At 41.2% G+C, this 13,019-nt stretch overlaps 1 protein-coding gene across 1 annotated transcript in view; it reads right to left on the bottom strand.

Moving 5' to 3' along the window:
* The window catches only part of LOC114031417 (solute carrier family 22 member 1-like), a 55,553-nt gene extending 42,747 nt beyond the window's left edge, over nucleotides 1-12,806 (bottom strand). The window contains exon 1 of the mRNA XM_027846485.1: nucleotides 12,305-12,806. Within this exon, the coding sequence (XP_027702286.1) occupies nucleotides 12,305-12,715 (411 nt within the window). The 5' untranslated portion in view covers nucleotides 12,716-12,806. The remainder of the gene's footprint in view (nucleotides 1-12,304) is intronic.
* Between the last annotated feature and the right edge of the window lie 213 nt (nucleotides 12,807-13,019).

Raw genomic sequence — 13,019 nt, 5'->3', positions numbered from 1 at the left:
GGTGATGGTGTTTTATTTATAATTGAACCTTTCTACATAATTAACACAATGTCTTACATCTACTGTAGTAAACACTTAACATTCATTGAATTGACTGAAACAAATTGAATTGAATGGAAATATTTAAACCCATACTCATAACTGGTGTATAATCAAGAACTGACCATTCTGGACATGTGGAACATTGTTTTGTTATTGAAGAGGCAAATGTCAAATGCTATTAATCCCAAGTAGAGGCTGAGGTCAAACTAGAGTTGTTGGTGTTTATTCTCTTCCATAGTAACTATCCTTGGAATTTAAAAAAAAAAAGTCTACTTTCTCTATTTCTTTTCTCAATTAACAATTAAATATTTCCCAATTGACAATTACATAGTCAGTAGCAGGAGTGGAACCTAAGCCTTGATTCAGAGGTCTTTCCATTAAACCGTTTACTTCTGTCTGGAATAAATTCCGTTTACTATTCAAAGGCTTACTGCACGTTAAAATGATAGATTAATCAATATTGATTTACCATCATTGAGTGGTATTAGTCATATTAGCCATTATTTTTTCTGAGATATTTCTCACATCAGTGACTATATTCCTTTGGAAGTATAATGCAGATAAACATCCAACTGGCTAAACTAATTAGGCAAGAGGCAAAGTGGAAATGGGATTAGATTCTACTCACTTCTGGTCCAGTAGCTGGAGTGCTTTCAATAGAGAGAAAAATTATGTGGGTACAGTGTTTGTAATACTTTCACTAAGAAATAAAAAAATTATTAAGTTTTCAAGCTGTCACAAAAGTGATTCAAATTGTGGAAAATAACAGCTATGGACAAAGGTCGAAAAAACATAGGATTCAATAAAAGACCAGAAGGTAATCTAACCCTTATCTTCAAGAATAACATGGTGGATGTGGGGGATGGTGTAGGTGCTGAGTGCGACTAGGGGAAAAGAAGAAAAATAGAGAACATTTGGGGAGGGATTATGGGTACTTCCCCTGTCCTTCAACCCACCCACCCCAAGGGCTGCACCTCTATTTTTCCTAGTCACATTCCTAACAACAAATTATTAACTAAATAATAGTGTTGTTTTCTGTCTGTACTGAGTGTGGCACAAGACATAATGATATTGAGGAGACAAATGTGGAAAAGAGAGATTAGGTTGCTGGCGGGAATAGGACAAAGGTCACTAATTCTAGGTGGCCCTTTCTTTTCAGTTTTACTATTTTCCAGTATCTTTTCTCCTTTCCCATAACCAAACTCCTAGAAAAATCCATCTACACTCATTGCTTTCTCTTCTTCATCTCTCCCTCATCTCTTTTCAATCTTTCTTTTGACCCTACCACCACTCAGGTAAAACGATGCTCTATAAATTTCAGGATGTTCTCCTATGAAAAGCAATGGCCTAAGGGCAGCTAGGTGGCACAGTGCATAGAGCACCAGCCCTGGAGTCAGGAGGACCTGAGTTCAGATTTGGCTTCAGACAAGTCACTTACTGAGAAAATTACTTAATTTCTCTGAGCCTCAATTTTCTCATCTGTAGAATGAAAGGGTTAGATGGGCCCTTCCTGCTCTGCATCCATGATACGTATGATCACCAACTGCTTCCTCGACATTTCCAATTGGATAGTCTACATGTCCAAAACAAGAGTCAACATGTCCAAAACAGATTCATTTTCTGTCCTACTAATCAGAGGGAACAGTGAAGGTGGGATAGTGGATAGAGTGCCAGAAAAGGACTAGTATTGCTGAGTTCAAATCTGGCCTCAGATACTTATTAGCTGTATGATTCTGGGCAAGTCACTTAACCCTGTTTGCCTCAGTTTCCTCATCTGTAAAATGAGCTTGAGTTGGACACAACTGAAAAATGACTGAACAACAACAAACTAGTCCAAGGTGTCAAAGTTCTCCTGGGGTCAAGGCAAAACTCCCAAGTGCAAGGGGGTGGCGAACTAGACTAAAATATAATTGGGAAATGTTTAACAAAATAAATACAAATACAATACAGTACAGATGTTAACTTGTTGTTTCCTAAGTCAGTATGTCGACAACAGAGATCTATTTCTACTTGAGTTTGACATCAGTGAACCTAGATCATCCCCAATTCCTATCTTCCTTTTTCTGTTGAGCACACCATCATCTACCCAGTCACCCCATTTGAAACCTTACTCATACTCAATTCTTTGTTCTAATTCACTCTCATATAACCAATTAATTGCCAAATCTTATCAGTTTTACCTCCAAAAGATCTCTCTCATCTATCCCCTTCTCTCCACTTACCTTAACTCAAGCCCCTAGCCCTTTTCACCAAGTCAACGGTGGGAAACCTGCAACCTCATGCCGACATGTGGCCTCGAGGCCGCAGGTTCCTCACCCCTGAGTCCAACACCCTAAAACAGACCCCTAATTGGTCTCCCAGACTCAACTCTATTCCCTCACCTCTCTAATCCACCTTCCCTGCAATGGCCAAAAGGATGTTCCTAAATACAGGATAACTGATGTTCCTTCGCATATATCTGAAATGTTCTGTCTCCATACCCCTGCCTCTTCCTACCATAGCTCAGATGCCATCTTCTACAGGAAACCTTTACTGACTCTCCCATCATTAGTGCCATTCCAGCCCCATACACCACTTCCAATGACTTTCTGTTTACTTTGTGTATGCAGGGTGGGACACCCTGTATTTTAAATATACTGATTTATGGATGTGTTATTTTCCCCAAGTGGAAGCTCAAGGAGAGCTTCATTTTCGTTGTATCCCCAGTTCCTAACATGGTGCCTGGAACACGGTAGATGCTTCATTTTGAAGCACAAAACTGCTATACATACATACATAAATATATACATACATACATATATACACACACATATGTGTGTATATATGCACATATATACATGTGTATATATATATATATGTATATGTTCATTTGGTTTTGTTCTTTAAAGTTAAATCTGTTTTTAAAAATTCTTTTAATCCCCATTGGGAAATAAGTCGGAGAGTGCTGTAGTTTCTCTTTCCTCTAACAGTCAATTATTACTAGTCTCTTGGACTCTGTACTCAGGCAGTGGTTATTTCTCTCCAATTAGGTGTCTTGGAATACACCCTGGTACCTTGCAGGGAAATTGTTTTTCTGTGAAAAAAAGGCAAAAAATTAGTAGGGTCTACCAGCTTTTAGCCACTATTAATGAGAGAATAAATGATTCTTTTACTCTCCCCACCTGCCAAGCTTGGACCCCATCTACTACTAACATATTCCCTCAGTGTTATACCATTCATTTCTGCTTGCTGGCTTCCCTTAAGTCCCAACTAAAATCCCATAGTGTACAGGAAGCCTTTTCCAGCCCCTCTTAATTCTAGTGCCTTTTCTCTGTTAATTATTTCCTGTTTATGCTGTCTATAGATTGTGCATATTAATTTACCTATCTTCCCCATTGGATCGCGTGCTCCTTGAGGTCAGGGACTGTCTTTTGCCTCTTTGTTGTAACCCTAGAACTTAGTACAGCACCTGGCACATAGTAAGTGCTTAATAAATATTAATTGACTGACTGACCGTTTCCTATAGCCTATCACAAAATTTCACACAGGCTAAAGTAAAAATTGCCCTCCCTCTTACCCTTATTCTCTACCAATTTGTGGCCCTCCCTTTCTTCAAAGCTCAGTTAAAACCACCTCTTCCAGAAAGCTTGTCCCAATCAACCCATCCTGCGCCTAACATTCCTCTACTCTTTCCCCTAAATTTGAATGAATTGTAACACAAACGAGACACACAACAGGAAATGGTTGACAATGTTGTTTTGCAAGTATGATCCCATTGTTTTGTGTTGGTATTTTCTTTCTACAATAGTAAGAGGATGGAGACTGGGGGTATCTGTTTCCTTTTTACATCTTCCCAACATGGTTTTGGCACTTTAGGACCCTGGTGATTTCAATGTGGGTGCTCTCTCCAACTGCAATGATGCAAATCACAATCCATCCAGGTCTTCTCGCGCTATGTGATTCTTGTCCATGTCATCCCACAAACATGCCACAGGGGGAAGGAGAGGTACCATCTAAACTGCTGGATGCCTTCTTCTTATGCTTTTGACATTAGGTCAATACCAGTGCTCTAGCCACTGTGCCAATGCTGTTCTGCCCAAAGTCAGGAGATGCCAACCAAAGAGGACTCAGAAATGGAGTAAGACTTTTGTTGCTAAGCTCTAGATCTGGACCCAGAAAACCTAGGTGCAGGCCCCAGCTTGGCCACTTAGTGTTTCAGGAGACCTTGAGCAACTTATTTTAATATATTAAAATAATTATTATTAATGCCTATTACTAATAGACAGCTCTAAAGTTTACAAAAATGCTTTACACACATTGTCTCATTTGAGCCTGACGACAATCCTCTGAGTTAGGTATTACAGTATATTCTGATTTCGTGGCTGAGAAATCTGTGGCTCAGCAAGGCTAAGTGACTTACCCACCGCCACACAACAAGGAAGCTACAGAGATGGGATCTGGACCCATGTCTTCCTGACTCCAGGTCCAGCTCTCTATCCACTATGAAACACTGCTTCTCTCTGAACCTCAGTTTCCATATTTGTAAAATGGAGATAATAATATTTATACTAACCACCTCATGGGATTATTGTGAGGAAAGTATTTTGCAAGCCATAAAGCTGCCATGCTGGACAGAGAGAGAGAGTGAGAGAGAAATCAAGTTGATCTCAATTCTACTGTAACCCTTGGTTCCCAGGCTGCTGATCAGAGAGCATTTCCATTGAGATGTCAGACTGGAAATCACTAACAGGCTATTTCAGAAATCTTTGTGAACCTGACCTTAAAGACATGTGGAAGAGAGGTCTTCCAAGAAGAGACAGACCATCTCACTCATATAGTGAGCAAGGTCCAGCAGCCCATCTGACTTCTGGATGTCTGCCTCTTTGCCCCTTCCCTCCGGAGTGCCGACAGACCCCTGCCGCAAGATGGCAATAATCACAGCTGAGGGGACCCTGTCTCTGCTTCCTCAGTAGGGGGATGTTAAAACAGAAAGACAAAGATCGGACTTTCCTGACGCCAGCATTTATTTACATTGTCTGCTCCCTAATGGATTCTTTCATTGCATCGTCATATAAGTTTTTATGTGTGATTATGTACGAAAGTTCTGGTGGCTGCTGATACCCTTGTTGTTTGTAGACTGCTGGCAGAGAGATTTGAAAAGAGTTTTTGGTCCTTTTAGATAGAGAGACATTATCCAGATGAATTGAGATACAGGGGGCAGAGTGGACATTCATCCTGTTTAGATTTCCCATGAGCAAGAAAGATATATTTAAATCATACCAATAAGCAAACACAAGTTTCCCACCAACAGGAGACTACATGAGAAGATGCCATAATTTACATATTTATTTAAATTTACATAGTCTAGACCGAAGAGAGATAAAACTTAAGGCAAATGAGAGCCTAGGCAGGATAAGGTAGTGTTCTAAGCCTACCTCCCCTTGACCAGCCTCCCAGAGGGTTGTTCTGGGGAATCAAGGCATTACCCTCTCTGAGAGTCCCATATTTGTCCTTAGCCCGCTTGTTCCCATTTCTTGCTATTGTAGGAAGTGCACAGGACATCTTTTACGAACTGGAACTCACCTCTACTCACAAGAACTCTGAGGGTCACTCTGAGGGTGCTTGAGAATGATTTTTGTAAAGTTAATCTTTTTCTGTTAGAAGCACTTATGGTTTCATTATTTTTAGGGCTATTTTAATACTTTCTCATGATTGGGAGTTAGTAACGGCTTAGATTTTTAAACTGATTCCTAGCCCAGGTTTGTTGGTGCTGATTGGAAGAAATTTTGTCTCTTTGACTTTTCTTGGACTTTTATATCTCCATTGTTTAATTTTAAGTATGTTGGTACTTATTCACTGGCATTGTTTGCCAATGTGACAATTTAAGTACTGTTTAAATTTTGCTTTGTTTTGTTTCCAATGGGATTTTCCCCTCTCCTCTCTGATAATTTTACTTTACCTTGTCTTTTCTCTGTTTTGAGAAGGTTATTCTAGCTTGCGTCGAATGCATTTCTATTCTGAGGGGGGGGTTGATATATTTTTTTTAAGACTTTCTGATTAGTCAATGTAATTTTTACAATTTTATTTTCCATTTAGTGGTGTTCTCAGGCTCATAGGGACCATCCTTTCTCCCATAATCAATTCACCACTGACGTGGAGATTTTGTTATGTGAAATGTTGTATTGGTGCTATTAATTAATGTATTATGTTGATGTGGCTATGAGCATCAGCAACTGTTTTGGATTTATGGCAAGCTGTTTGCAGTGTTACTTGGCTCTAAGAAGCTATCCCATGTACAGGCCCCACACCCCAGTAAAATCATTTCAGCAGACAAGCTAAACCAGGCAGAGAGTCACCAACAAGCCCCAAACCCACTGGTGAGTTCGGGGAGTGTCTACCCCAAGCATGTGAAAATCTCCCCCAGCAGAATGGGTGGATGAGAACAATTTGTCCCACAGCCATGAAGGCAGCTGAAGCAGACACTGTGGGGAGCTTAGAGCTTGATCAGACATCAAGCACACCAAGGTCATCCACTGTATCCCAGATCATTGCCAGGCATTCTGACTTTTGTCTTGCCACTGGACTTCCATGACTGGAAGAGAGAGTGAGGCTGACGACCTTGTGCAACTCTGCCTCACTTAAATCCAATTCACACTCAAGTCAGGGCATCACTCTGTGGTGTCATTGGTCCTCTTCAAAAACGAAGGACAAACAACAATATTGGCTATATCTCAGAACATGACAAAAGCTGATGTTGTTTTTCATGATCTTGAGTTCATTTCTGTGGCATTGATACCCATTGGCATATTGATTATTGTTTATTCACCATTTATTAAATGCTTACTATGACATGTTTTCTGATTAAGTTAGTACTACTAGTTTTGCTATATCTTCAACATGGAGCAATCTCCTTAAAAGATGAGTGATGAAGCTTAAAAGGTATTATCATATTATAGGTATTGAGATTCATAGAGGCCTCTCACCTAACATTAGGTGACAGTACAAAAAATAATATGGACGATATTATAAAAATATTGTAAAGAAAAGTGAAAGCCTTGGAGAATTGCAGAGTAACATATAGAAATAAAATCATGTGAGGTCACTCAGGAAATGCTCTGTGAATTATCTGGAGTTAATTCTTTCAAACATTTTTTTTTAGGCAATTGGGGTTAAGTGACTTGCCCAGGATCACACAGCTAGTGAGTATCAAGTGTTTGTTCTGAGGCCGGATTTGAACTCAGGTCCTTCTGACTTCAGGGCCAGTGCCCTATCCACTGACCGCCTAGCTTCCCCCAAACATTCTTAATGAACTGACAATAGTCCTGGGAACTGATTATGACCCTCGACTTTAAGAATCAAGTTCATATCTTTCCTCAGATACTCACTAACAATATGAGCAAACCACTTAATCTCCCCATTTCTGTTTCCTCATTTGTAAAAGGAGTTCGGACCCAAAGTCTTCTAGGGTCCCTTTTGTCCCTAAATCTATGATCCTATGAACTACATGCTACCCTCTGAGAAGAAGTGGCTATTTAGACAGTAGAAGGTCTCCTAATCAGAAAAGGCATTCTCACAAAGAAATTGGGTGACATTTAAGTACAAAAGTGATACTTTCACTGTAGGTAAGACCAAAGCCAGATCCCTTGTGCCAGTGAGACACTATGGATTCAAATTAGGGAACTTTTTTTGTGTGTGAGTCAATTGGGATTAAGTGACTTACTTAGGGTCACACAGCTAGTAAGTTTCAAGTGTCTAAGGTTGGATTTGAACTCAGGTTCTCCTGAATCCAGAGCTGGTACTCTATCCATTGTGCCACCTAGCTGCCCCTAGGGAACTTTATTAGAATAGAACCATGCCGCCCAGGCGGAAGGGAAGGGGATAAGCATTTATATAGTGCCTACTACATGCCAGGCATTGTTCTAAGCACTTTTCAGGTATTATCACTTTTGTTCATCCAGGAGAATAATCCTGGGAAGCTTAAATTAACCAAAGGTCAGATATGCTACAGCATTAAAAGGCAACAGAATTAGAAAAGAGAAGTAGATTAAGGGAGAGTCTTACAGGAAAAGCTTTAGCCTTTGTGAAGGGCCTAAAGGCTACATAATTTGGAGTTGAATGGCAAACATATTTACAAAACCTAGAGTCATTATATTGGGCAGCTAGGTGGTATAATGGATAGAGTGACAGGTCTGGAGTCTGGAAGACCTAAGTTCATATCCAGCCTCAGACACTTACTAGCTGTGTGACTCTGGGCAAGTCACTTCACCCTGTTTGCCTCAGTTTCCTTACCTATAAAATGAGCTGGAGAAGAAGATGGCAAACCACTCCAGTATCTTTGCCAAGAAAACCCCAAATGGGGTCATGGAGAGTCAGACATGACTGAAATGACTAAACAACAACAAAGAGTCATTATGTGGTGGTGATGGCGAGACCCTAGAGAAAGCATATACTATATTTATCAATTCTACTGTTCTGCATAAGGAAAAAAAGAAAATCCTTCTCACTTTAAAATTCCCAATTACAAATACTAATACAGAGAGGGACAGTTGTCCCTGAAAAAAATTGATATAGTTAGCAGGAAATATGCAGAGGTCTGATACACAACTCTGATCTATACCTGCACATCGCTAATCATGACTGATGGGTACCATTGCCACAATTAGCCAAGGTGAGGCAAATACCAACAGAAATGAAGGAACACCGTAACTTTTGCAAAGAAAGGCTCCATCTTGATTGACTCAGGAGTATTTTCTCAAGCCATAGAAGCAAAGAAAGGGAGTCTCCCCCCAGAGACATGGTTCTATCCTAAGAAGTTCCCTAATTTGGATACATAGCATCTCACTGGCATAGGGGATCTGGCTTTGGTCTTACCTACAGTAAATGTGTCAGTAAAGATCCTGAGGCAGAAGGCAGGAGCCCACTAAAGATCAAGTAAGGAATGGAACGGCAGAAAAACACGTACCCTTTGGAAAGGTAAAGGTCCGAGGGAACAGAGGCCATAATGACCTGATATATTAAAACCACCACCGGGACCTATCCAGAAAAGCAGGCGCTTCTTCTGTTAAAATTGTGTATTAGATGGTTGTATGTTAGATGTATTTATGGAGAGAACACAACCTTAGTCCTATCGAACCAGAATTGAGAAATGGGGATAGGACCAAGGAAGTAGGTCACCTTGGATCCCCAAACAATTACCATGACCCATTCATCAATTGTTTATGGATCTATCCCATCTGGAATTCATAAAACCCCCTGCTCCAAGGTGATTCTGACACCGAGAATATGAAATGTGGTGCTGTCCTGAACAGCGGGTCTCAAGTTGTCCTCATATTTCAATCATTATTTCAGAGATAACTGAGGAAAATACCTTTACCACCTATGAATGGACTGAGAATTGGTAGATTGAGTGAGAAGGACTACATGTATTTGGGTGATATCCCAGTGAACCTAAAGTTTCCCAAAGAAATTATTGGATTCAATAAAAAGATGGGCACCCTAGCCTGGTACATCCAGAACAAGGGAACTGATTGATACAGGCCAGGGAAGACTAATGTGGATGAAGATGCTCTGTCTTAAAAGCTGTATAACCCTAAAGCCACTTTGATACTGAAAGAAGACGTGAGAACTATATGTGATTTCCAGGCATGGGAGCCACAATCATGTGAAAATTTGGCTGATACCTTGGGACTTCCATGAGATGGCATGCCAGAAGTATAAGTGAAACTCGTTGCTTAGAACCGACTTTCTTTGCCTCAGTTGTCTATAGATGACTGGCAGCAAAAGTAAATGGCAGATGAAGAATTGAGAAAAGCAATACAAACCAAGAAATGAGGAAGTGATGCCAAAGAGCTTAAGTTCCAGCAGTTTGAAGGCTGCTGTTGAGACAATGGCAAAAGTCAGTGCTCTACAATGGAGTGCTGGACTGGACTCAGATTGATCCCACACATGCCACCAGGAAGCCACTCCATGGCCATGAAAGAACATATAACTCTGTAGGATGACCTGAGACATGTAAGTCAAGAGAGGACCTTCGAACTAGTAAGAAACAGATTTACCGACCCAAGATGGTTCATTGTTGTTCAGTGGTTTTTCAGTTGTGTTTGACTTTTCGTGAACCCATCTGGGATTATCTTGGCAAAGATACTGGAGTGGTTTGTCATTTTCTTCTCCATCTCATTTTACAGATGAGGAAACTGAGGGAAACAGGGTTAGGTGACTTGCCCAAGGTCACACAGCTAGTAAGCATCTGAGGCCAGATTTGAACTCAGGAAGATGAGTATTCTTGACTCCAGGCCTAATGCTCTAACCACTACACCACCTAGCTGCCCACGATGGTAGCAAATGTTACTAAGAAGTGTGAAACTTCTGCCTAATACGTGCAAAGAAAAAAAGCTGCCAACATAAGCACTAGCAACCCTTTGGAACTTGGCTTCATCAACTTCTTACTGCTTTAAGAAAATAGTAAGAATGTTAGCCATATCTTAGTAATGCCTGATCATTTCAAAAGGTGTGAAGGTTCTTCAGGAGCTGGAGTGCATTCACTGTTGCTAAAGTATTGTGGGAGAATTATTTCTCAGGGTATGGAATCCCCGCCGGGATCCATTCCTATCAGGGCAAAGACTTTGAGAGCAAGCTATTCAAGGAAGTGGCACCTTTGTCAGGTATCAAGAAGTCTAGGGGTACACATTCCCATATACAAGGAAGGGCAGCTAGGTGGTAAAGTGGATAGAGCGCTGGACTTAGAATCTTCCTAGGTCTTCCTAGACCTGAGTTCAAATCTGCCCTCAGACATTAGCTGTATGACCCTGGGGAAGTCACTTAGCCCTATTTGCCTCATTTTCCTCATCTGTAAAATGAACTGGAGAAGGAAATGGCAAACCACTCCAGGATCTTTGCCAAGAAAACCCCAGATGGGGTCACATAGAGTCAGACACAACTGAAAATGACTGAACAACATACACACCCAAGGAGAACCACTCATAGCCTGAGCATTTCAACTATATGCATGTTAAGAAGTTTGAGATCAGAACAGAAATTTCTGTAGAGTCAACAGGTGATATTTCTAGTGTAAGACACCGGCCCTTTAAGGCACTTCCCTTTCGTGTGGAGAAGTCTGTTGCTAAGTTGTCTGCTTTCCTCAAGCTCTAAACCTGTTACCAAAGTATGTAGCTGCTCTGACGCCAGAGAGCTGAGGCAGTCATTCATGTTGATTATGAAATGAAAAGAACAGATTTCTGAACCTTAAGCTCCTCTGAAACTCGAAGTGATGGATACTAGAGTTACTGTCCAGAAGTAAGTTTCCAGATGAGCAGAAAAATATGTTGGAAGCAAGCAGCTCTATGACTGAGCTATCTGGGACTTCAAAATCTACAAAATGTATTTGCCTTTTAAAGTAGCCACCTTTGGCAAGAAGTCAAATCACATACCTGCACACAGATACAGAAACACATACACACAAACCTGGTCTATCTGTGACTCAGCGTGGTGCTGAATATATCTACTCTTACTAATTCTCATTAATGGTGGAAAGCAGCATGACTCAAGGGGGAAATGTTAGATTCAGGAGATCTGTTTTTCAGTCTGTCTCTGACACTTGACTGGGGGATTGTTAGCAAGTCAACTAACCTCTCTCCTAGTCTCTCTTTTCTCATCTGTAAAATGGGGACAATAAGCCTTGTGCTACCAGCCTCGTTCATTGAGAGGAAAGTATCCTAAAGGAATAGGAACTGAACCTGTGATTTCATTGACATTAAGATCTGCTCTATCAATGCAGATTAACACCTTTCCTGCAACTTTATTCCTTATATAGGTACATTGAGCTCCTGAGTCACTTACTTGGGATTACACAGTTAGTATATATCAAAGGTGGGACTTGAACCCAGGTCTCCCTGGTTCCAATTTCAGCTGTCTAGACACTACACCATACTTCTGTGGTTGTTCTGTCATTTCACTTGTATTTGACTCTGTGACTCTTTCGGGGGTTTTCTCACCATTTCCTTCTCCAGCTCATTTGACAGATGGGGAAACTGAGGCAAACAGGGTTACATGACTTGCCCAGGGTCACACAGCTAGCAAGTGTCTGAGGTCAGATTTGAATTCAGGAAGATGAATCTTCCTGATGTCTATCTACTGCACCATCTAGCTGCCTCTATACCATGCTGCCTCTCTCAAAACCAAACCTAAACAGATAGAATTCATTTTCCCCTCTATCAGAAGACCTGACCCTCCCACTGGTCCCCATAAGCAGACCAGAAAAGGCATGGGGATTCTGGTTTGCTATTACCTCAGTGACAATGGAGGAGCCTGGAGTGTCATATACCCAGCCATCCTGACAGGTGGTAAGAGGGATGTGGCTCCTGTTGCTGGTAAAATTGGCAAAAGGGTCCGTGCAGCTGAGGGCTGTCTGATTCCAGTCCACATCGTATCTCCGGCACTGTCTGGTAAAAGCATCTCCTGGTATGTCCAGGCCTGGCACTGTGTAATTCAGCTCCTCTTCCAAACTCCAGCCACATCGCTTGCTTAATTCTGCAACACCAGGATTGAAGCAGCGGTGATCTGGGGTGAAGCCCAAGAAGACAATTCCCACATAAATGGGGGCAAAAGCAACCGACAGCAGGCATAGGAGGCAAAAGGCTCGTTTCTGGAAGAAGTTAAATTCTCCAATGTGCTCTAAAATGTTATCTAAGGTTGGCATAATTGGATAGGGCAACAACTTTCAGGCAACTAATAAAATGCATTGCTAGATGCGCCCCAAGCTGCAGACTCTAAGTTACCAGTATCAAATAATCTATTTGTGGTCAATTCAGATTGCACCATTTCAAAGCAAGCTCAGACAGGATAAACATGGAACACGACCAAGTAGAAATAATCTTTCACCTCCTTGTGACTCTTTCAGGGCAAGGGTGGGGAAGGGGGAGGCCAGAGGATGACAGTGGGCTGGATTATTTGTTTTATTGGGGGAAAAGTCAATAAGGTAGAGACCTTAAAAAACTTTGTCA

The sequence above is a fragment of the Vombatus ursinus genome, unplaced genomic scaffold (genome assembly GCF_900497805.2).
Source record: "Vombatus ursinus unplaced genomic scaffold, bare-nosed wombat genome assembly UNPS02015175.1, whole genome shotgun sequence".
Taxonomy (NCBI): Eukaryota; Metazoa; Chordata; class Mammalia; order Diprotodontia; family Vombatidae; genus Vombatus; species Vombatus ursinus.
Note: the sequence above shows the minus strand (reverse complement) of the source record. Positions and strands in the feature narration are given on the sequence as shown.